General features: G+C 46.7%; 4 protein-coding genes across 4 annotated transcripts; 3 read left to right on the top strand and 1 right to left on the bottom strand.

Annotated features, from left to right (window-relative positions):
• Positions 1-3,364: 3,364 nt before the first annotated feature.
• Positions 3,365-4,178, bottom strand: LHYA1_G003757 (Translationally-controlled tumor-like protein; the record flags this gene model as incomplete). The annotated part of the gene is made up of 5 exons (XM_031148726.1): positions 3,365-3,449; positions 3,498-3,657; positions 3,709-3,846; positions 3,902-4,013; positions 4,164-4,178. 5 exons carry the CDS (start codon positions 4,176-4,178, stop codon positions 3,365-3,367), a joined length of 510 nt encoding a protein of 169 aa, XP_031006570.1.
• Positions 4,179-4,947: 769 nt separating this feature from the next.
• SUR2 (Sphingolipid C4-hydroxylase) lies at positions 4,948-6,116 on the top strand (the record flags this gene model as incomplete). Its single annotated transcript, XM_031148725.1, has 2 exons — positions 4,948-5,644; positions 5,695-6,116. 2 exons carry the CDS (start codon positions 4,948-4,950, stop codon positions 6,114-6,116), a joined length of 1,119 nt encoding a protein of 372 aa, XP_031006571.1.
• Positions 6,117-9,206: 3,090 nt separating this feature from the next.
• LHYA1_G003755 (uncharacterized protein) lies at positions 9,207-10,802 on the top strand (the record flags this gene model as incomplete). Its single annotated transcript, XM_031148724.1, has 2 exons — positions 9,207-9,491; positions 9,555-10,802. Coding segments are annotated over 2 exons (1,533 nt in total), but the record flags the coding sequence as incomplete, so codon positions are not given.
• Positions 10,803-11,415: 613 nt separating this feature from the next.
• Positions 11,416-14,746, top strand: klf1_3 (Zinc finger protein; the record flags this gene model as incomplete). Its single annotated transcript, XM_031148723.1, has 5 exons — positions 11,416-11,435; positions 11,702-13,073; positions 13,128-13,400; positions 13,616-13,760; positions 13,806-14,746. The coding sequence occupies 5 exons, from the start codon at positions 11,416-11,418 to the stop codon at positions 14,744-14,746; spliced, it is 2,751 nt and encodes a 916-aa protein (XP_031006569.1).
• Between the last annotated feature and the right edge of the window lie 6,075 nt (positions 14,747-20,821).

Genomic DNA, 20,821 nt, shown 5'->3' with positions numbered 1-20,821 from the left:
CCTCCATGCATCGCCGCTAGCAGCTCTCAACGCAAGGCTTAATACTCCCGATAATACATGCATGCACTTGCTTGGACCTCTTCACCACCACCACCACCAAGTGCTACTCGTCAAACGCTTGGGTGGCGACGTCGGCTTCCTCTTCATTTCTGCACACCACCTGCTTACCTTCATTCTCACTTTCCGCCTTCCTTTTCCATGACTATTTCAGAAACCCTCGACTCAACCAGTCCTGTAAATCCATATTCACTTTCGATTCCTGTACATCCTTCAGCGTGCGTCACAGCATCGACATTATTCTCGATCTACCCTCATTCAAACTACAATGGCAGAACAGAGGAGCCATTCAGCCCCTATAATGGACGGTCGTCCTTCCAAAAGATTCAAAGTACGCCAGAACCCTACAAAATACCAGCAGGACGGTACAGCTGAGGTTCCAGACCTATCGTCAGTCTTGTCTCCCATACCCTGCGCCTCATCGCCCTCTAACGAACCTCAGGAGCCCACAGAATGAAGTTATTACAGTAGTCGTTGGGAAGGGCAAGCGCAAGGAAAACTTCCCCGTATACAAAAAGTTCATCTGCTACTACTCGCCATATTTTGCCTTGGCGTTTGATAAACTAGACGACGATCTCTTCATGGAGGATGAAAATCAAACAGGTATATCCTGGAGCCAAAACTAAAGATTTCGGCCTTTAAGACTGACACGATATAGTGGTTTTTGAAGACACTACACCTGAGGCCTTCGGTATCTTTGTCCGCTGGCTCTATCGCCAAACCATCAGAGACAATAGAGGCGAGCTCCCGCAAGCCCACCTGCTAGTTACGCTCTGGATCCTTGGTGACAAGCTTCTTTCGTTCGGTCTCCAAAATGCCGCCATTGAAGGTAAGATACTTGGTATTCATCTATTTCCTGTCTCGGTATGTTTCGGGGGCCTCTACTACAAGTAGATCTCCACGAGCCTCAAGACGATCCCTCGGCTCATCTATCGCTACCCCAACACCCCGACAACATCATTTGAAGCAACATCAAAGCTAACTTCCGATTCTTTCCATCAAGGTCTTTGCGAGAAAGACTGGTTTGGTTATAACGGCAGCACCGCCGAGATTACCTACGTTTACAAGGAAACCAAGGCTGGGAGCCCTCTGCGACATCTTCTCATCGACCAACTTACTCACAAAGCACCATATGCAGCTCTCGCTAAAGTATTGAACAGTAAAGTGCAAGATTTCCCAAATGAAATGCTGGCAGACCTTGTTCTTTCGCAGAAGAAGCTTCTCTTAAAGTCCGATATTGCTCCCGAAAGTCTCAAGGCCAAGAATTACTACATTATGGAGATCGATTAATCAGGGAGTCTCAATCTATGGTCGAATTCATTGTTGTAGACTTTGGTCGTTGTGAGATGGAGACTGGATTTCGTGGAATGGTGATTTGACTATAAGGCATGAGCAGATGGTCTGTGAACTCTATGGATGGCTGTCTATCTCAGAAGTGTGAAAGGGGCAGGGTATTATGGGACATACTTTTATGAACAAGTCACCATGAATGGTATACGGAGAGGGGTGGGGATTCATTCTGCAAGGATAGTTCAGCGCAATTCAATGCAATTTCTTTCGTGTGAAGGTTTATTACTCCTTGACACAGTTGTGGTCGTTACCAAGCGTACCATATGTGACGACAGACTCCAATCTTCCCTGTTTGTGACACATTGAAGTGGTAAATTTCATTTGTTAAATATACGCATCGCTGTGTATATGTGCACTATCCTAATGCCTCTCTGAGTACTCCTCTGGTGCTTAATTTCCTAGGAATTGGAGCCAGCTTCGAGGATGAGACTCTCGTACTCGACTTTTACGTCCGACTCTAGCAAAACAAGAAACGTCCTGGAACGACCACCCACTTCTCGTCCATAATCAAAATCTACATATATATTGCAGCACACTAAATTCATGAAGCAAGGCTCCTCATAGTTTCTTACTACAAACACCATTCTCCTTTTCTTATCTTTCGCATTCTCCTTTCGATCTAAGAACCTTTCAAGCCCAACTGCAAAATCGTTTGGAGATACACCGCAACTTTTCGAAGTTGGTCAACTTCAGCTAAATTGACTTGAGCTCATCGTATCCATCCAGCTTCCTCTTTCAATCCCAATCACCGACCACCAGGGGCCACTTGAGCAGCTCTGTCCGAAATTATTGACCTCGATATCACACCTCCCGAAGTTCGCACCGTGCCGCCCCAAGCAACGCCCAAGAGGCCATCTCCTATGGGTTCCCTCCAGTAAGTTGTCACCTCTCGTCCAAAACACATACTAAGAATAAGAGGTTATAAATCATACAGCTCACTCACAAACGCAGGCTAATCTCCGACCCCAAAGTTGATGTCTACGTTGGTGCGCAAAGGAAGCACTACTCGCTCCCAAAACTGCTCCTCTGCCACTACTCCAACTATTTCGATCGCTGTTTCAACGGCAAGTTCATCGAGGGGCAGAGCCAGAAGTTAGATCTCCCGGAAGACAAGGTCTATGATTTCGAGGTCCTGCTGGAGTTCATGCCCGGAGGCATTGCGGGGAGTCTGCAGGTTCAAGAGACAAGCGGCGAGGCCATCAAGAGGTGTATTGAATTCCTAGAATATGCAGACAAGTACGGTCTAGGTGCTGCTACCTGCGAGGCGGTCTATGAACCTCTCAGGGACGCCGTTCTGGAGCCCTACATGGCTCAAAACCGGAAAGTTCCTAAATCTGTAGCTAAACCACGATCCACCACCATTACCCCGGATGATATCAAAACCGTCTACAGAATTGCTGCGAACGGAAGCCCGCTGAGAACCCTGGTCACACAGGGCGCTTTGTCGGCTCATGGCATCAAGGAATGTACCGTCTGCTTCAGATATCCAATTGCAGAAGTTCCAGAATTTGCCGCTGACTTGCTGGCACAAATCTGCACTTCACTGAAGTCACGCCAGAAGTGGATTGATCCAACCACGCGATTGATGAAATTTACTTGAGGGGGGTTAACTCATGATACGTGGGAGATTATGTTCACTTTCAGTTTCCGGGGGGTATTTGCGTCAGATGGGTCGATAGTGCACATGGAAAAACATGGAAGAGTGTATTAATGAAGCGAGATAACCTGTCTCTAAGCCTCAAATTGAAGCCTTAATCCATTTGCACTCTTCGATTTCCTAGAGAACGACCAAAGAGGACAAAGTTCACATAATGATGGAAGGATGGGGGAATGGATTTCTGATTTGGGAAGGATTGATATCGCTGATGGTGGAGGGAAACTCGCAAGGAATGCTTTACTAATCTCTTGGCAATGCATCAAGAGCAAAAATTCCACGCGCAACAAATGATACGCTCGTCTAAACCTTCATCTCAGTGAGACCATGCTTCCAGACGGTGACGAAAGGGGTGGTTCCGTCCTCGCGGTAGTTCATGAGCACGACCCTGTATATCTTAGCATAGCACTCCATTAAGAGACGGGAAAAAACCTACATTCCATCGGGATCCATGGATTCGCCAATGTAGAAGTCGTAGTCCTTGAAGTTTGCAACAATCTTCTTGGCATACGTAGCAGCACCCTTCTCGAAGGCAGTGACGGTAGCCTCATCAGCTCCCTTTGCCTTCAAAGCCTCCTTGACCTTCTTCATGTATGCTGTAGTCCAATTAGACTAGACCTAAGAGGCGTGTAGATATTTGAACGTACTCTTGAGATGGCTGAGGTATGACTTCTTGTCGAAGGAGCTTTGCGTTAGACGGAATGAGTTGACGACGTTATTGACCTGTTGAGCGCCATCCTCGACACCCTCTTCGGCTTCCTCAGCAGAGGCGTTGGCTCCAGTGTCTGTACTGCGCATTAGTAGTGTAGTGGCAGGATTGAATGCTCGGGTTGCACGTACTGACTTGGACGGCGCCAAGGGTGATCATTTGGCAATCACACTCGTAGACGGTGCCATCCACCTCCTTCAAATCGTAAGAGTCGGAAATGATCTCGTCACCGGAGAGGATATCCTGCAGTACCAAAGATGTCAGCGCATGTTCGTTCACGGTTCAGTTCAGCCCCACAAATCGGTGTCGGGCCTTGAGCAGCGGGGTTGTCTGGGGAGGGGAGGGGAATGAGGGAGGGGAACAGGGGACTGGGTATTAACAATCTTGACTGACTTTGTAGATGATCATGATGGCGGTGTTAATGCGAAAAAAAAATTGAGGTTTTTGGGTAGAGAAGAGAAGAGACTGGGTATCAAAGACTGTGTGGACTCGAAAGTCGAGATTCTGATTCTTGGTGGGTTTGGGTTGGAAAAAAGGGAGGGGCAGAAGGACTTAGGCCGAAGTAGGTTAGAGGAGCGGCCTAAGGCGAAGAGTTCTCCGACAACCAAATCTGGTCTGGAACTTATTCCAGTCTGACACGTGCAAATACACGTGACCAATAGGTCACATGGAATTTTTGAAGAATTTGAAAAAATCGAAAGTTTTGCTACAGCCACACCAAGTCGGTCCCACATTCCATGCATGACTTCACATGCTATGCTTATCGCAATGCGATACGATTTCTTACCGAATGCTTCTGCACAACGCCTCGACAACAGAAAGACGTACCACCAACAAGTACGGCTGAATAATGGAAAATTCGAAGTAGTACTCCAATTCCTGTCTTCTATGTAGATTCATCGTGCCAAAAGTCACAAGTGAGCCGTTCCGCTCAGGAGATCGCGGGAGTGCCGGATGTAAGGAATTTAAACGAGATTGTACCGTCTAAAAGTAGCCCCATCTCATTACTTCCGTACTGACGGGTGGCGTGCCTCTTTCTCCGTCTTCCTCAAAAACAACTTGGTGCACTACCACCACCGTCAATCCTTTGTACTCCTTCACTTCACTAGACAGCTACTTCCCTCTATTCTCCTCCATTTATGCGCACATAATTATAGAAAGCTGCTTGCATTCCGACATGGCCAATATTACTCCTCTCGCCGGCAATTTGTCCACCATGTCCGATCTCCCCCCTCTGCCATCATACACCCTCACTCCGGTCCAGCCGCTCTTCTCCTTCGTTTCCGACTTTTACGTTTCGCTGCTCCTCCCCGTTGTCGCATACTGGGCCGTGTCCATGGTCTTCCACTACATCGATGTCTACGATATATGGCCGCAGTACCGCTTACACACCCCCGCCGAGATACAACAACGGAACCACGTCTCGCGCTATGAAGTCGCACGCGATGTCATCATACAACAAATTATACAGACAGTGGTCGGTGCGATACTGGGACTGACAGAGCCGGAAGAAGTTACTGGGATGGAACAATACGACGTAGCACGCTGGGCGACAAGACTACGAATTGCGCAGAGGGCTCTGCCGAAGCTCCTGGCTCTTTTTGGATTGAATGCTGCGGCACTATCAAAGAACTTCTCGGGCTCTTATCCTATGATTGCGGGGGTACTAGCGGGAGGAAAGTACCCGTTCACCATGGAGATGGATGTTGTGAGCGGGGCACCCGTGCCCGCATTTACGAGCTGGGAAATGTTTGCTGCGAAGATGATCTACTGGTTTATCATACCAGTATTGCAATTTTCTGTAGCTATTCTTTTTGTGGATACGTGGCAGTACTTTCTTCATCGTGCCATGCATATAAATAAGTGGCTTTATAGTATGTCAATTTCCGTCCTCTATCACCTTTTGTCTCTAACCTCAATATAGCAACTTTCCACTCCCGTCACCACAGACTTTACGTGCCCTACGCCTTCGGAGCCCTGTATAACCACCCCTTCGAAGGATTCCTCCTCGACACCCTCGGCGCAAGCATAGCCTACAAGCTCGGCGGCCTGACAGCGAGGCAAGGTATTTTGTTCTTTCTTGGTTCAACAATTAAAACAGTCGACGACCACTGCGGCTACACTCTTCCCTGGGACCCGCTTCAGCTCATTACAAGCAACAATGCAGGCTACCATGATATCCACCATCAGAGCTGGGGCATCAAGACGAACTTCTCACAACCCTTCTTTACGTTCTGGGATCGATTCTTAGGCACGCGCTGGACTGGGGGGGATACTACAGCGAGATATGAGCGCACCAAGAAAGCCGCGCAGTTCAAGGCCGACGCGAAGAAAGTGGAACTGTGAGCAAATTACAACATTAATGGAAGAGGTGGTTGTATAATACGGACTAGAGGGATATCCAGGGATTTGGCATTCTACTGTGATGTTCATGTGTGTTAGCGTGGATTGAATTATGATGGGTTGGTGTTCGGGCTTGGAATTGAGGGATTGTAGGAGTGCTGTACGAACACAAGCCTAGAAGTGCTTCATCTCATCCCTGGTAGTAGAGGTGCCGGATACCTAATACTAATATTAATCTCTTTGTCACATACATTTTCTGTTGGCCGAGCTGGACCTCGACGTAACTTCAAGCTAGTTAAGGGTGTGAAAGGGCTGGGAATGGGTTCAGAAAAGAGCATCCTATAACATAAGGCCTTGTCACAAGAAGTATGTGGAGAGGCACCAAGTATTCCCCTTGTACGCCTCGTCAGAAACGACTTTCTAGGAGGGAAAGCAACCACCTCACTACAAACGCATTCGAACAGAAACATCCGAGGAGAGAGTGATAATGATGTTTTAGACCTAGTCGTAACTTTAAGTGCTTGAAAAGAAGAGATGAACTGATAGATATTTTTTTCCACAGTAGGCGAAGAGACATCGATACAGTAGGTCTACCTGTAAGGCTGTAATAAAAGACTTGAAACATGATGACTCGGGCTGCGGCTGACACAGCCTGACAGGAGTTTGTTATAAGTATAATTAGCAAGGAAAGCAAAGGTTGGAACAAAAGCGCTGCGGTATTTATGAGGAGCATTGGCTGATGTTGGGGGTTGTAATTGGGGGTTGCAATAGGGGGGTTTCAGACGAATAACCGAAGAGTTGTATAAAGCACCGGGGTATGGTTGAGTATTGAATCGAGACATCTTCTCATCTCATCTTGTTCCTACCCTCATCCTATGAGGTCTGACACGCGTTTCTCCTATTTCACGCGTCGCGACCAGACCAGATGGATTTATTTTGGGTGGGTGGGTGTGTGTTATGGAGTGTGTGCACGGACGGTGGCGTTATTTGCCTTATTGCAGCATCGGCCAATCAACGGGCCGTTTCAGATGTAACAATGGCATTGCATGGCTGATTCGCTACCTGAGAATCTGAGATCTATGCGATACATGGATAACTCTACCGATAGTCCTGTGGCAATGTCCAATGCACCAGTGAGAAGCTATTACCTGTGCACAGTAGATAAATAGTACTTCGTAATCTACCTACTTTAACCTTGATTTTTAGCCATGAGGGTCAGGAGGTCCTAGTTCTACGGAGATAGGTAGGTACACAGCCGTACGGATGTAGTGATACCTCAGGTACGTACATGCAACACTGATCGATGCATGCGGATGCATAATCAAACAAAACCCTCCGAATTTGGTACATTTCGACGGTTTAGTCCGTTCCATCCTTGCTGCCCTCCCCTACCCTGCACTGCCAGTCCTGCTCCATGCATTCGCGCCTTGGTCCTGGGTCCCAAATTGCAGGGTCACAACCAAACGTCATAGTATTATACAGTATGGCAGAAACTGACTGCCGACGCCTTTCCGCCCCCATTGGCCATTGGGGTCGTTTGAGGAGCTGAAGCTCAGCTGCTCTGGCCTCTGCGCCACTACTGGACTGTACCTAGAGATTCGAGAGTTTGTGACTGAGGTGAGGTGAGGTTATTAAGGTTGAACCTAGAAGATGAGGAAAGGAATGCAACCGCCACTCACTCGGACCTACGGTACTGTACAGCAGCATATGGCAAGCGCATTGCGCATCCCCATTTCCATTTCCATAATCCCATTGTTCTTGTCTGGAAATGTACCACGTCCCACGTCTGTATAAGTTCATAGCCGGTGCCGTGAGGCGATTTGACTTGGTGCAATTTCCGGCTTACTACTAGCATCCACAACCCGCCGTCCAAGCAGACCAGACCGCTTCAGTAGTAACTGGAATGATAGGATGGTTTGGAAACCTTAAAGGGAAGATCATCCATCCATCTTCCATCATCTCTCCTCGTTGGTCCACATCAACAAGCACCATTGCCCTCAACGTCAGGAATAAATACTCCCCAGCACAGCATAAGAGTGTTCCTTACAAGGCACATCGATCAAACACCGCCTTGTTCCAAAAACTTCCTTCCTGAAATACTTTGTACGCGCCCAATCCTGGAGGCCTATCGCGAACAAGTCCAGACCAGCATCACGGCGCTTCCAAGTCAGGACCCCATCTCTACTGGTCACTTGACCAACACTCCAATTCCACGAGAACTTCTCAACGTCGCACCTCAAAACACGCGGTAACCTCAAACCTATCCGAGGAAGCAATCAGTACTCCAGTCTACCGTTTCATTCCACCAAGCCACTTCCTCAAGGCTCGACTAGGTCCCCACCGGCTCCGAGCGGCCTGGTATGGAGGTACTGGACATTGATCTCATCCAACTTATAAGACAACGTCGACGCATCTTTTCAACTACCTCCAACCTACCTTCAACATAATACTTAATCTTTGTCTTGGGCCGGTCCTGAGCACTAATAATACGACACAATGGACACAGCTCTGACAACCTTCATGACGTACGTAACAGCTTTTTCTTCTTTCCCCAAAAACATAGTAGTCTCCCACGTCCTTTTCTGCGTCACGCGGAGAGATTTTGAGAGCCCCTTTCCACTAGCACGAGGGGCATTTGGAGCGGTCAATTGATGAAGTGCCTCGTCAAATCAAAAGCCTCAAAAGCTTCAATACCTACCCGTACAACTAGTACACGGCGCTACAGGGGAATCAAATCTGGCAGAGTGGCCGAGTAAACGTGGAAACTTCCCGTTTGAATCTTGCGTTGACTATGTCTTTGCCCTCATTCAACTGGAACTTTTGCAAAATCCATTCGCGGCTGCTTTACTTTGGGAGCTCTGGGTTACTCGGCCACGAAAGTACTCACAACGCATTGCGGGACCTCTCCACTCTCCGTGTCGCAGGATACTTCCATTGATGATGTCCGCTTCTTCTCCCGGGTTGTCTAGAGGGTACAACACATATATGGCTTTTTATGATCAAGTTGATTACCGCCCATTTATCCGACCTTTAAAGTGGAGGGGACGGCAGAATGTTTTATTTTAATCTGCCACCAAGTCGTTAATATAAGAGCGACATGACCCCTACAAGCTTGGCCTTTCATTTAAATATTACCATTGTTTCACCACGCTTACTGTTGATTTTTATAGCCAGACGTCACCATCTACACATTCTGTTCATCTAATTGGATCATGGGACAATTTTTCGAAACATTATCCGATGGAACGAGATACCAGGCGCTCGCGCGGTCAATGGCGAGGCTGTTACGCATTTACGGATATCATCTGCGACGGAGATGGCGATGGCAGCCCTAAACGGACTGGTGGTTTGAAAATGGGCTCCACCTATTATTACTACGTATGTTATTCTATATACGAAACAAACCCGAAGGAACAAATAAACTCACACGTGTACATATAGTACGAGCTCGACGATGGCACCGAACACTATGACCCCTCACTTCCATCAACTACATCTTGCCCATATCTCCCAGGTCAACCGGTCAATCTTCTCTCGGTCCCAGTTGAGGTTCAACCCCTTCGATATCGCAGCGCTTCCATGACCTCAATGGCGAATAGCGATATCAAAACAATGAACCCTGCCGATAAATTTATGGCGCCGCGACCTCCACCTCCGACCCCTACCATCCTCCCTCGTTTGAACACATCACCGTCCTTGGTCGCTAAGAAGAGGAATGCACGTTCCGTCTCACCACCAAGCAAGCCTGAAAGGTCTCCATGGTCTCCAAAGGCCTTTTTCGGACTTCGATCACCAGCTGTATCATCATTCCAAGACAACGATAAGCGTGGCCGGTCGTCCACGTCAACAACCAATACGGTAGAGGGAAGTAGCAGTGCCAGCAACACGTCTCTCATCAATCTATCGGGGGATTTGAGGAAGGTCACGTCGGTACCCCAGACGCGTGATCCATCCCCGCAGTCAAAGATATCTCTTTCCCGGGAACCTTCTCCACTCCGACAGTTGGCGACTCACGAAAGCAACACATATAACAGTACCACGCTCGTCATCCCCGACGAGATCGTTGAAGAAGCTGAAGATGACGACAACTTTGCTAGCCAGCTGAACCGTACTTCCTTGAATAATCGAGGCATTTTCACCCAATTGTCACCTGCACCATCACGGATGCGTCCACAGTCCCCACAAGTACGCACCGCCACGAATACTTCTAAACCTCTTCCACTGCTGCCGGAAGAAACTCTTGTGCCACCCCCTCTTCGTCTGCGAGCGACCATCTCTGCTGCAGAGCTACCAAGATCCCATTTCTCCGTCTCGACTGTTTCCACAACTATCAGTTCGCCTGCCGATAGTCACTTCGACTTTAGTGAGACACCTTCCATCTCGGACTCATGCGACGATGATGAATTCTCTGTAGATATTGGCAGCGAGAATGAGTTCACTTACAGTCCCGTGATCGACGAGACTCTACTCAGTGGGTTTAGCGGCTACAGCTTACCCGATGATCAGTATGCTTCTGAACAAACTCTCCGAAAAGAGGCAACAACATCAAACCTGACCAAGTCTGCCGCTAGGTCTACGTTTGGAGGAGCCTCTGCGTTTCCCGTGCCTGATGGCGAGAACATGAGCGCTTTGGAGGAATTGATGAATGACATGGGATACCTCGGTGGCGTCATTGTTGCAAGGGATTAATTGAATCATATCATGAGTCATGTCTGATGATGCAGTGCATCAACTGCCAGTTTAGGCAGTATTTCCTTTGTTAACATTAAAGTCATTGCATGGCTTAACTAGGCCTGATATTTAGCATGGAGTTTAGGCATTACCTCAAGCACTCACGTTTTAGTGTGGAACATTACGGATCAGATACCCTGGGCAGGTTGGCTGAGGTTTACGGCTACGTCCTGTTATCTTTGTACAGACATGAGATACGTTGAACCTTATGAAGTTAAATAGATGTAAGGATATAGAAACTTTCAACGGGAGAAATATTTGCTGCATCTTGAATATGTGACCCACCACCTATCACCTCAACATGCCCTAGTATCATTACCCAGATATTACCAGACGGCCGGAGAGTTCCCATTAGCCTTATTAGTTTATCAGAACCAAGTACTGCTAGCTGCAGCAAGTACTAGAAGTCAATTGGTTTGACACGTGACTATTGCAGAATTCATTGGCTGGGGAAGCAACCACCTCCACAAGAAGTCTACATTCTACTGTACCCCGCATTATAGCTCCACGTGCTCCAAAACGTAAGACAACTTTCCAATGTCAACGACACGAGTCCTCGAGGAACCTGATTATGGCAGAATGTTCCAATGGGTGAGTCCGAAATTCCTGGAGCATAGACAAGTAACTAAGCTTCATCAGAACAGAATGCAAGTAACGTTCAGGATGGGCCTCGGAGTGTACGGGTTTCCTGTCCGGAATGTCACCAGACTTTCAGCCGGGTGGAACATCTGACCCGGCACTCGCGAGGTCATACGAAAGAACGCTTTCTCAAGTGCACGTATTGTCGAAAAGCTTTTTACAGAATGTGAGCAGTGGCATATATGTGTTGCCAAATCACATGTTGACGTTCTATGCAGCGATGCTCTGAGACGGCATGAGCAAGTCCACCAAGATCCAAAAAGGAGTGTTCTTGAAAAGGGCGCAAGAGCCTGTATCCAATGTGCTCTCGCGAGGAGGAAATGTACCGGCGGTACGACGTGCTCTGGATGTGGGAAACGTGGTCTCGAGTGTAGCTATCCCGATGCTAATCGGTCAAGGAGAGGGACCCCGAGAACTCCCGGTCAGTATGAGCATAGTTCATCGCCTGTACGTGTCGGACAAGACACAGCTAGTTACGAAGACTCGCCGATGACTTATTCTACGTCTGCCTCGCCTAAGGACCAAAGCCAGGGTCGGTTTCAATCAAGCGCGCACGATGGTGGTCGTGGTTTTACAGCTGCATATGATTTGAGCTCAGCAAACCCCCCTCCTCTTCGAGACTTCAATCCAAGGACTGCTGAGGCGACGCAAGCACAGAGACCTTCTATGTCACAGGATGTCCGACTGGAAGTTCACAATTTTAAAGAACCAAGCTCACTCCCTAGAGACTTCGCTAGGCCGGTTGGCCTCCAACCAAATTCGGCCCAACTTCAAACAAACGCCTTCATAGAAACCCAAAGTGAACGAGGTATTTCAGATCGTTGGTATGAAAGCAACAACTCATCATTGAATTGGCTTCCGTATGATTGGACTCCTGATTTCCAGGTCGGTCTCGGAAATACTTTCGGCTCACCAGATGAAATGCAATCTCCAGGTCCGGGACGAAACAATCAGAACACCTCTCTTGACTTTGGCCGCGTGGTAGATCCCGCCAGTATCCAGCACGAAACATCCCTTGGGAGCCTGCATCTCAACAACCATGCGCTAACAAAGTCTGGGGATTCTCAAGAGGTATCAAGCCCGGGATCGCTTTGTACTCAGGATGCTGGTCATTATTATGTAAACGGTGGAGGGGCCAGACTACCTCGCGTTCGAAAGGCACCATATTCCACGGGACTGATACTCAGTAATGATTCAAGGGACTTGAATACAGGTTTTTGTTTTCCTGATTCGGACGAATATCTGCACTTGGATATCAACACTTCAAGTCTTCGCCCACTCCCACTCCACATATACGACGAGATATCGGAAATCTTTAGCCTCACATGCATTGCCTCGAACCATTACTCTGGGTTCTCTAGCTCTTCCTTTCCACCATTGCCATTGTTCAACCATTTCATCCAGTTATACTTTGATAACTTTCAATCGATCTTACCATTCACACATCCACCAACATTCGATCTGTCGACATCTCACTGGCTGTTAATATTAGCATTGGCTGCTGTTGGGAGTCATTACCTTGACGTAGAGGATTCCAGGATCTACTCTGCACCCATCCATGAATTCCTTCGCCGCGCGATTCAGACAGTTGTGAGTACTGCTTCTTCTAATTTGCAAGACCAGGCTCATTAAAACAAAATGTAGGAAGAGAGTGGGGGCGACCACAAGCCAAACCTCTTAATCCTGACACAAGCAAAAGTGCTGAACAGCGTTGGGACAATGTATTCAAGCGATCAGCACTTGACGAGCACTGCGAAGAGCTACCATGGTGCACTGGTCTCATTCTGTAATACCGAGTGGAACAACTCCAAATCATTAACAGAAGAAGAAGTCAATAATACTGGGATTTCGGTTGAGGATAAATGGAGAACTTGGTACGAGGGAGAGATCTGTCGCAGGACGGGATATTGTATATGGGTACGTCTTCAACTCCTTTGCTTGTTTCTCGAGTGACCTTGTGTGACTTTCAACCACGTCCAATGACATATACTGCTTACTTCGTTACTCCTCGCAACTTGGGATATCTAAGGTGCACACTCAGGTGTGCACACTGGGAATGAGTGATCTGAGACTCACGAGATGTCTGGAAGAAATATTACACGTTGTACTAAAGTACTGACATGTTGCAACAGTTATTAGATTGTATGTGGGCATTTCATTTCCAAACATGCCCATTATTGTCACTTGAGGACGCAAGAGCCCCCATTCCTTGCCAAGAGGTATTGTGGGGGGCAAAATCAGCACTTGACTGGTATCAACTCTATAGCTGCTCGACACGTAAGCCACCATTTCCAGCCAGTTGTCCACGCTGACATCATCCAGCAAGTCCGTCACTTTCTTCAGCAATTCAACTAGCATACATTGAGAAGCGTGTTCAATCATCAACCGGAGAATTCAGCCGCATCTTATGTATTCACGCACTTTTCCATCGAACCTGGGAAGTGGAGAACTACTTCACACAGCCCCTGACGCTCTGGGATCCTACGGCCGATCGACAAGATGTTCAGATGATAGATAGAGGAAATCCGGTATGGCTTCCAGACATACAAGCATATTCAAAATGGCGAAATTCCGCCTGTGATTGCCTTGACATCCTCCACTGGCACGCCAATAGTGTCATCGGCGCAGCATCAGGGATGGAACACACCACTGTCCTCCACCTACATTTGGCTCGCGTCATTCTGCTCACCCCGTTTCGGAAAATCGTCCAATTAGCACGGCTCATAACCCACGAGCCCACAAATTCCCACGGGGACGAGATATCTAGCCTCACCAAAGACATCAAGCGTTGGGCAACAGAGGATCAATACAAAGCTCGACTCGCTATAATCCATGCTGGAGTGCTATTCTGGCATATTCGCCGTTACTCCGTCGATGCATTCTACGAGCCCTCCTCCGTCTTTCTTGCTACTCTCATTCTGTGGGCTTATGGGCGATTCGCAGTCCATACTTCCGGAATTAATACCAATCATAACAGCGAGAATACCGAGGTAACTCGAGATCGAGATGAAGATGATGCAGGATTGCTATTCCCTACTTCGATGCAACTAGATCGTCCAGCGGATGACGAGCTGGTGCAGCTCTTTGTAAAGAGAGGTTTGACCATGAAGGCAAACATTATGGGTGTAGGTAATTTGTGTAGTAAAAGGGGGTATATCAAGGTCTTAGTTGAGGGCAGGAATCTTCTAGCTCGATCAAGAGGATGGGGTGCGGCAAGGAGAGCAATTAGGACTTTGGATGTTTTAGCTGAAACATATCAATAAAACATAAAACTTACTAATAATTCAAGCGCGTTCTAAATGCGGCGGTGCGTACAGTACCAGACGATTACTTATTACATGAGAGAAAATCAGGCGCCCGAGGAGGAACTCGCGCTTCACCGGCGAGCGTAGAATGGACAATCATGCTTGCAAGTGAAGCCATACAAGCCATCACAGCTATGGAAAAGAGTCTCATCACGGTTGATGCAACAGAGCAAGTGTAGAAGAACCACTCTTTCCTGTAGACGACGTTGAGAGCGTCCTTCTTGCTCTCCTTGGTGCTGGTGATCTGCTTGCCGAGCTGGTCGTACTCCTCGACCATTTCATTCTATGGCGCCCGACTGGAAGTCGAAACTCAAATATTTCTTCGATTAGTCTAGTCAAATCCCAGACCGTATGATTCAACTGAGGGTTGCCAGCCCGAAAAAATAGAGTGGAAAAACTATGTTCAGCACCAAACAGGCTTCATTTCCCCGCGAAAGGACAAGCTATTAATGAAAATAAACATATGATAAATGTTTTCTATAAATCTATCTAAAAGACCCCTTACTTATCAGTTATACCTCCAGCTATCCCACACACCCTGCAGCTATACAAGGAATCTTTAAATCTAAGGACACACTCTTGCCTTTATGTAAGCACAAAGCAAGACAGCGAGAGGAAGCGAGCTTACTGTTGTAGCCTGTAAGTGGCAAGTGGCAAAGCTTATAAAGCCTGTGGCGAAGCTTAGAAATAGGGCTTGAAGAGCCCTATATATACAGCATACTTCCTACTGTAGAACAGCAGTCAATTCAAGTTATTACCCCCAGAAACAACACTTACCTTCTTAAGACCAAATTTAGTGTCGTACAGGGGGAACAGCAGTCTGGGCCATGTGGCGTAGCATCCGATCGATCGCTCCCGCGTTGTTGCGGACATGGTATACCGTTCTAGCCGGGTCTCCAGCCTCTGCCCATTGAACTAGGCGCCGGTTCTCTGGCAAGGTGTGGTGATACTCATAGAATCTAATTCCACTGCCATGGAAAAGCAAGGCCTAGCAGCGACCATGTTCAGTATTGGCATGCTCCAGGGCGTTCGTAAGCTGTTCCAAAGAGGCCCCTAGAGAATCGGCTGCCTTCTTCGCTTCTGCAAGAGTATGATCCACAAGGCTTCTATCTCCTGCCCAACGATGCTGGATTCGGAGGATGATGAAGTCGGGATAATTGTCATTGCGATTCTGTTCAGGAGCAACGCTGAAGCCGTTAATGGCTTGGAAGTAGTAGTTCAGGATTCCGGATCCCATTGCTTTTACGGCATCTTCGTAAAGGGAATCATTTTCGGCGAATTTAACAAGCTCATCCAGGATCGGGATAGAGATGTAGTTTTGATTTGCCATCTTGACTGGAACTGTATATTCGTTAACATAACACAGAAGGGATGCTAAGCAGCCTAGTCTTTCCTACCGGCGGCGACTCGCGTATTGTTTACCAAAATCTGATTTTAAAGCTGCCTTGTATATACTGGTAGAGAAGTGGTCGGTGATTAAGATAATTGAAGTCTGATCTCAAGGGATTGATAGAGGAATAGATCGAGAAACTAATTGGATAGTTGCTCTAGAGATTGAAGCAGACACTGACAGTGACTGACGTTATATATTCATTGGGAAGCGGCAGGCTCCGGGATCCTCTTACCGTTCTACAGTAAGACCCCTGAGCAGTTGCAACATCAGCTAAGACCCTGTTCGGCGCGTATACCCCAGAAGATGTTCCGATCCACTAGATCATCGAAACTCACACCATGCGCGCGGCTATGTTCAGCTTTGAGCCTATATAGAGATGCTGAGCGTGACTGCCTAGCCATACAGTGGGCCCCTGCCACCTCGCCGAGGTAACAGCCCCATTATAGCGCTAAACATGAAATCTAAAGAGCTAGAAAATTTCCTTCCCCACATTCCCGTTAGACAATCTTTTCTTGTTCTTATGCTTGTTTGCTCTGGGCACCTGAGCGTACACATGGTGTGGTGGTGTTTAAACCGACGTTGACATTAGTACGGAGATCCACCACCGCTTACGTCAGACGTCGGGCTAAGCGCGCGCTTGCATTCAACGGTCTCTCGAAAGGGTCTTGAACATCTGGCATTCTCGCCTACACTCTGCCGCCATGGTCACTCGAGGGTCCTGGAATGTGCATAGAGGGGGTAAGTTGTCTTCCAACTCACTTGCTTTTCTACATTGAACTCCCTTTTCAATTCAGGGAAGTGGTATCAAATTCACCAAAAGCGTGGACGAATTAGCACTCCTGGTGATGCATCCACGTATTTAACGGTGAAGGATTTTCAAGATAGCATTACGAAGCTAGATAAAGCGATGCCAATCCCATTTCCATTTCCGCTTCGGCAGAATCTCGATTACGTTTATACACTAGACCTGGATTCAGCATACTTGACTGTTTCGTTCTGGCACCGCGAAGAAGGGGACGAAGATATGGGGTTATCCCTAAGCATAAGGCGCCTCAGCCTTAAATCAATCGATAAGGCTTCAGACTTAAGCATCGAGGCTTTGCTGCAGAATGGAATAAATCCACTTCTTGACATATCCGCCGGACAAGGTTCGCTGCAGGCAGAGAAAGAGTATGAGCATTGGGAGACTAAGATTGGACAACCGAGCTCCTTGAATGAACTTCAATATCGCATGTTTATGGACTTCGTATACCAGTGGCGGTTCTTCATCGATGACCGTACAGCCTGGCAATACCCTTCATCAACCCTTTTCCGCAGACTGTGTAATGCGTTCTTGCGTCTTGCCGCTTGGGACTTTGAAGTATCCTCTGAATGCGAGATTGCAAAGCTACCGCTAGGCGCTGAGTCCTTTCCAGGCTGGGACAGTCCTCCTACAGAAGTCTACTGGTTTCATGGGTCTCTCGTCGTTCTTTGCGAGGATCTCGGGACATCATCGTCCATATCGGCCGTTGTGTCACGAGCAAGGGAGTTCGTAGGTCATTTAGAAGGTAGAGGAAATGAAGTGAACTGTATATTGATATCGCTAAGCGACATCGCTTTCGTCCAAGTTTCGGCAGATAAGATACAGTGTTCGATAGTATTCCCACTGCTCACCAACTCCTCCGCAACGGAATGCTCAGCTGGTTTCCGCATCTTGACGTATTTTCTCACATCTCCTTACGTTAAGGAAGGGGAAAGGAATCTTGCAGCGCGAGAAGTTTCGAGCATAGCTCTTCCTACGGAAGTTCTTGGAATGGTTCTCAACGCCGTCGCGCCTTATGATATCGTTTCATTTGCTCAGGCTTCATTCATGGTTAAGAACTGGTATTACTCCTCTCTTCCGCAACTACCGAACATGGCCATCCATCACCTTGACGTGTCGATTCCTTGTTGTGGGAGGAGGAACAATAGCGAGGGAAAGGAGGGAGTGTGCTGTTCTGATTGTTATGCATGGCGACACTTAGAATGCCTAGACCCGAGCAAGCGTACGCTAGAAGAGTGCTACATATGCTCCAAATGTCGCCTCTTAAGAGAGCAAGCTGGTGCTTGGCCGAAATTAATACCAGGCGCTATCGGACGTGCAAATCGTCGAGGAGATAGACCAGATGGATGTCGTGTTATGATATGGAAGCAGGAGAAAGTCCTGCAGTTGAGGGTTTCGGCTCCAGCGGTCATGAGACCTGAGTTAAGATTGATGGACCGCAATCTTACTTTAACGCCACCTAATCAAATTGATTATGTTGTGCTTTTTGGTGGTTCGTGGAGCGGTCTTGCCTTTGGGTTAGATGATATAGGTTCTAAGGCGAGGATACGAAAAGGGTTGCCAAAGCCTGCGTAGATCTGGGAGTCAAATTTAGCACTAGCAATTCTCAATATGCAACGGAGCTATTATATGCGCTATCGGCTTATAGAAAGTACGTGTACTTCAAGCCAGCAATCGCTTTACTATCTCTGCCATGAATGGCGGCCACGATGTTCGTCAAGCGCCATCGCAACGGATGCGCCAGCGTCAGGGAGCTCAATTTTGCTCCATTCCCAACGTTAGTGTTCCTCATGCTTTGCTTTTCAATTTAACGTCCGACCCGGCCGCTTAGAGCAGCTATGCAGACGGTTGGCCAAAATGGCCCTGTATCTATACTATGTACATTCTGTTGCATTGACTTGCCCTAAAGAGCGGCTCCGCTGGAGCAAGTTCCAAGATCCAAGACTCCCCTTCTCCCCGAAACAAGCCCCAAGGTTCCCCGCCCTCCTATTTAGTACTTCATACCCAAAGGTTCAGTCTCCACAATCATCTCAGATATAACAGCGTAGACTCTCCTATGTGGCTGCATCTGTGTACTATAATATCTTGACATCAGTGCAGTGCTGTGTGATCTTGGCCTCCTGGTCTCCTGGCCTATGGCCTAGAGATCAGAGAGTTTATCTGGACTGCGAATTGGTACTATGCTTAATTCGAATGTCCTAGAGTTAGTTAAGTTAGTAGAGTTATTTATTTATTTATTTATTCCATTAACGTCCTATGTAAGTCTAAGACTATATAGGACGGCGCTAGCCTAATGCTAGCGCGGGCTAGTAATACAGTCAAGAGATATGTTAATATATTTCTGGTTGGAATCTGTAGGACTAAGCCTAATGCGGACTAGGTCCATAAAGCAGTAACGCCATAATAAAAAGTACCCTAAATCGCATAACTAACAAATAAAAAGTAAATCAAAAAGTGGCAGAAAGCAAAGGCGGTTAGCTAGCATAGCCGTTTCTTATGCTGCAATCGCGCTCTTATGCATTCTAAGCCAAAATTAGGAAAAATTAATAGATTTAGCCAGTAGAGGTAGGCGGTAAGACTTCTAAGTAGTATATTACTTAGTTATTATCAAATTCTGCCCGTTTAAGCTGCTATTTACAGGTGCTAATACCTGTTTCACCTAAAAAGGTTAGCAGATGCTAGCATCTGATTTTCGTCTTAAAGAGGGAGCGTAGGCTAAGCCTAAACAGGATATTATCTTTTAGTCTTTTACGTTCTTTACTATATTTAGGGCATTATAGTATTAGATACTATAGTAATTCAGGCTTATAACTATATATATAATAATTAGTAGGTGTTTTATTAAATCGTTTTAGGTATGTCCCAAAGTAGCTATGTTATAGCTTAAGCTAGAAAAAGGCGCTAGCAGTGGATCTAGCCGTTTTAGGAAGCTATATTTAAGAGTGAATTTATAGGTTAAAAAAATCGAAATAGTATCCTTTACTACTAGCTAGAGCATTTGCCCACGCATGCTATTATATTTAGTTAATTTTTATACCTATATAGGCATAGCTTATATAGGCAGCCAGAGCGGTCTAGGTGGTTAGAAGTAATTTAGACCCTAATTTAGCTAGTTTATCCGCCTCTTTATTTCTATTAATATCTTAGTATCTAAGAACCTACTCTATTACTAGCATAGATCTATTTTAGGCTATTTTAGTAGCAGCTATAATAGCGTGTAACTAGTAAATTTAGCCTGGATTATTAGAAGGCCGCGCTAGCCTATAAATAGCTGCTTAGTTATCTGCATATATCCGAATATCTCTATTTAGGCCTAGTTTTATCATATCTTTAAATGCTAGAGTAATGCCTTCTAGCTTTCTATTATAGATAATTTAGTGCAGACCTATATTTCAGGCTAGTTATATAAAAGGGCAACTAGCGCATTTATAGCCTGCTAGTCTTACTTTAATTCTAGTGCTTTTAGGCATTTGCGACCCGTTTAAGTAGTATAATACCTAATTTAGTAGCTATATCTGCATTTAGTAGCAGTATACTATAGCAGTTTCCTCTTTTAGCAATTTAGCAATTTATATATCCTAGGGGATAGAGTAGTCCTAAGAGGCAAAATGGAAATAGTATATAGGTTTAATTTTACTACTAAGCAGGGGTATAATAGTCCTAGCAATCATCTAAAGTCTATATCCTAAATAGCTAGATTTAGCAATTTAGCAATTTACTAGATAGTCTAGACTTAGCTTAGCTAGCTAAAAAGCGTATTTTCAGGTAGCTATATCTAGTTGAATTAAAAGCAGTAGGAGGCTAGCTTCCACTTCTATGGCCTAAATAGGACTAGTCT

The sequence above is a fragment of the Lachnellula hyalina genome (assembly GCF_007821495.1).
Source record: "Lachnellula hyalina strain CBS 185.66 chromosome Unknown contig00042, whole genome shotgun sequence".
Classification (NCBI taxonomy): domain Eukaryota; kingdom Fungi; phylum Ascomycota; class Leotiomycetes; order Helotiales; family Lachnaceae; genus Lachnellula; species Lachnellula hyalina.
This window is presented reverse-complemented; position numbering and strand designations above follow the sequence as displayed.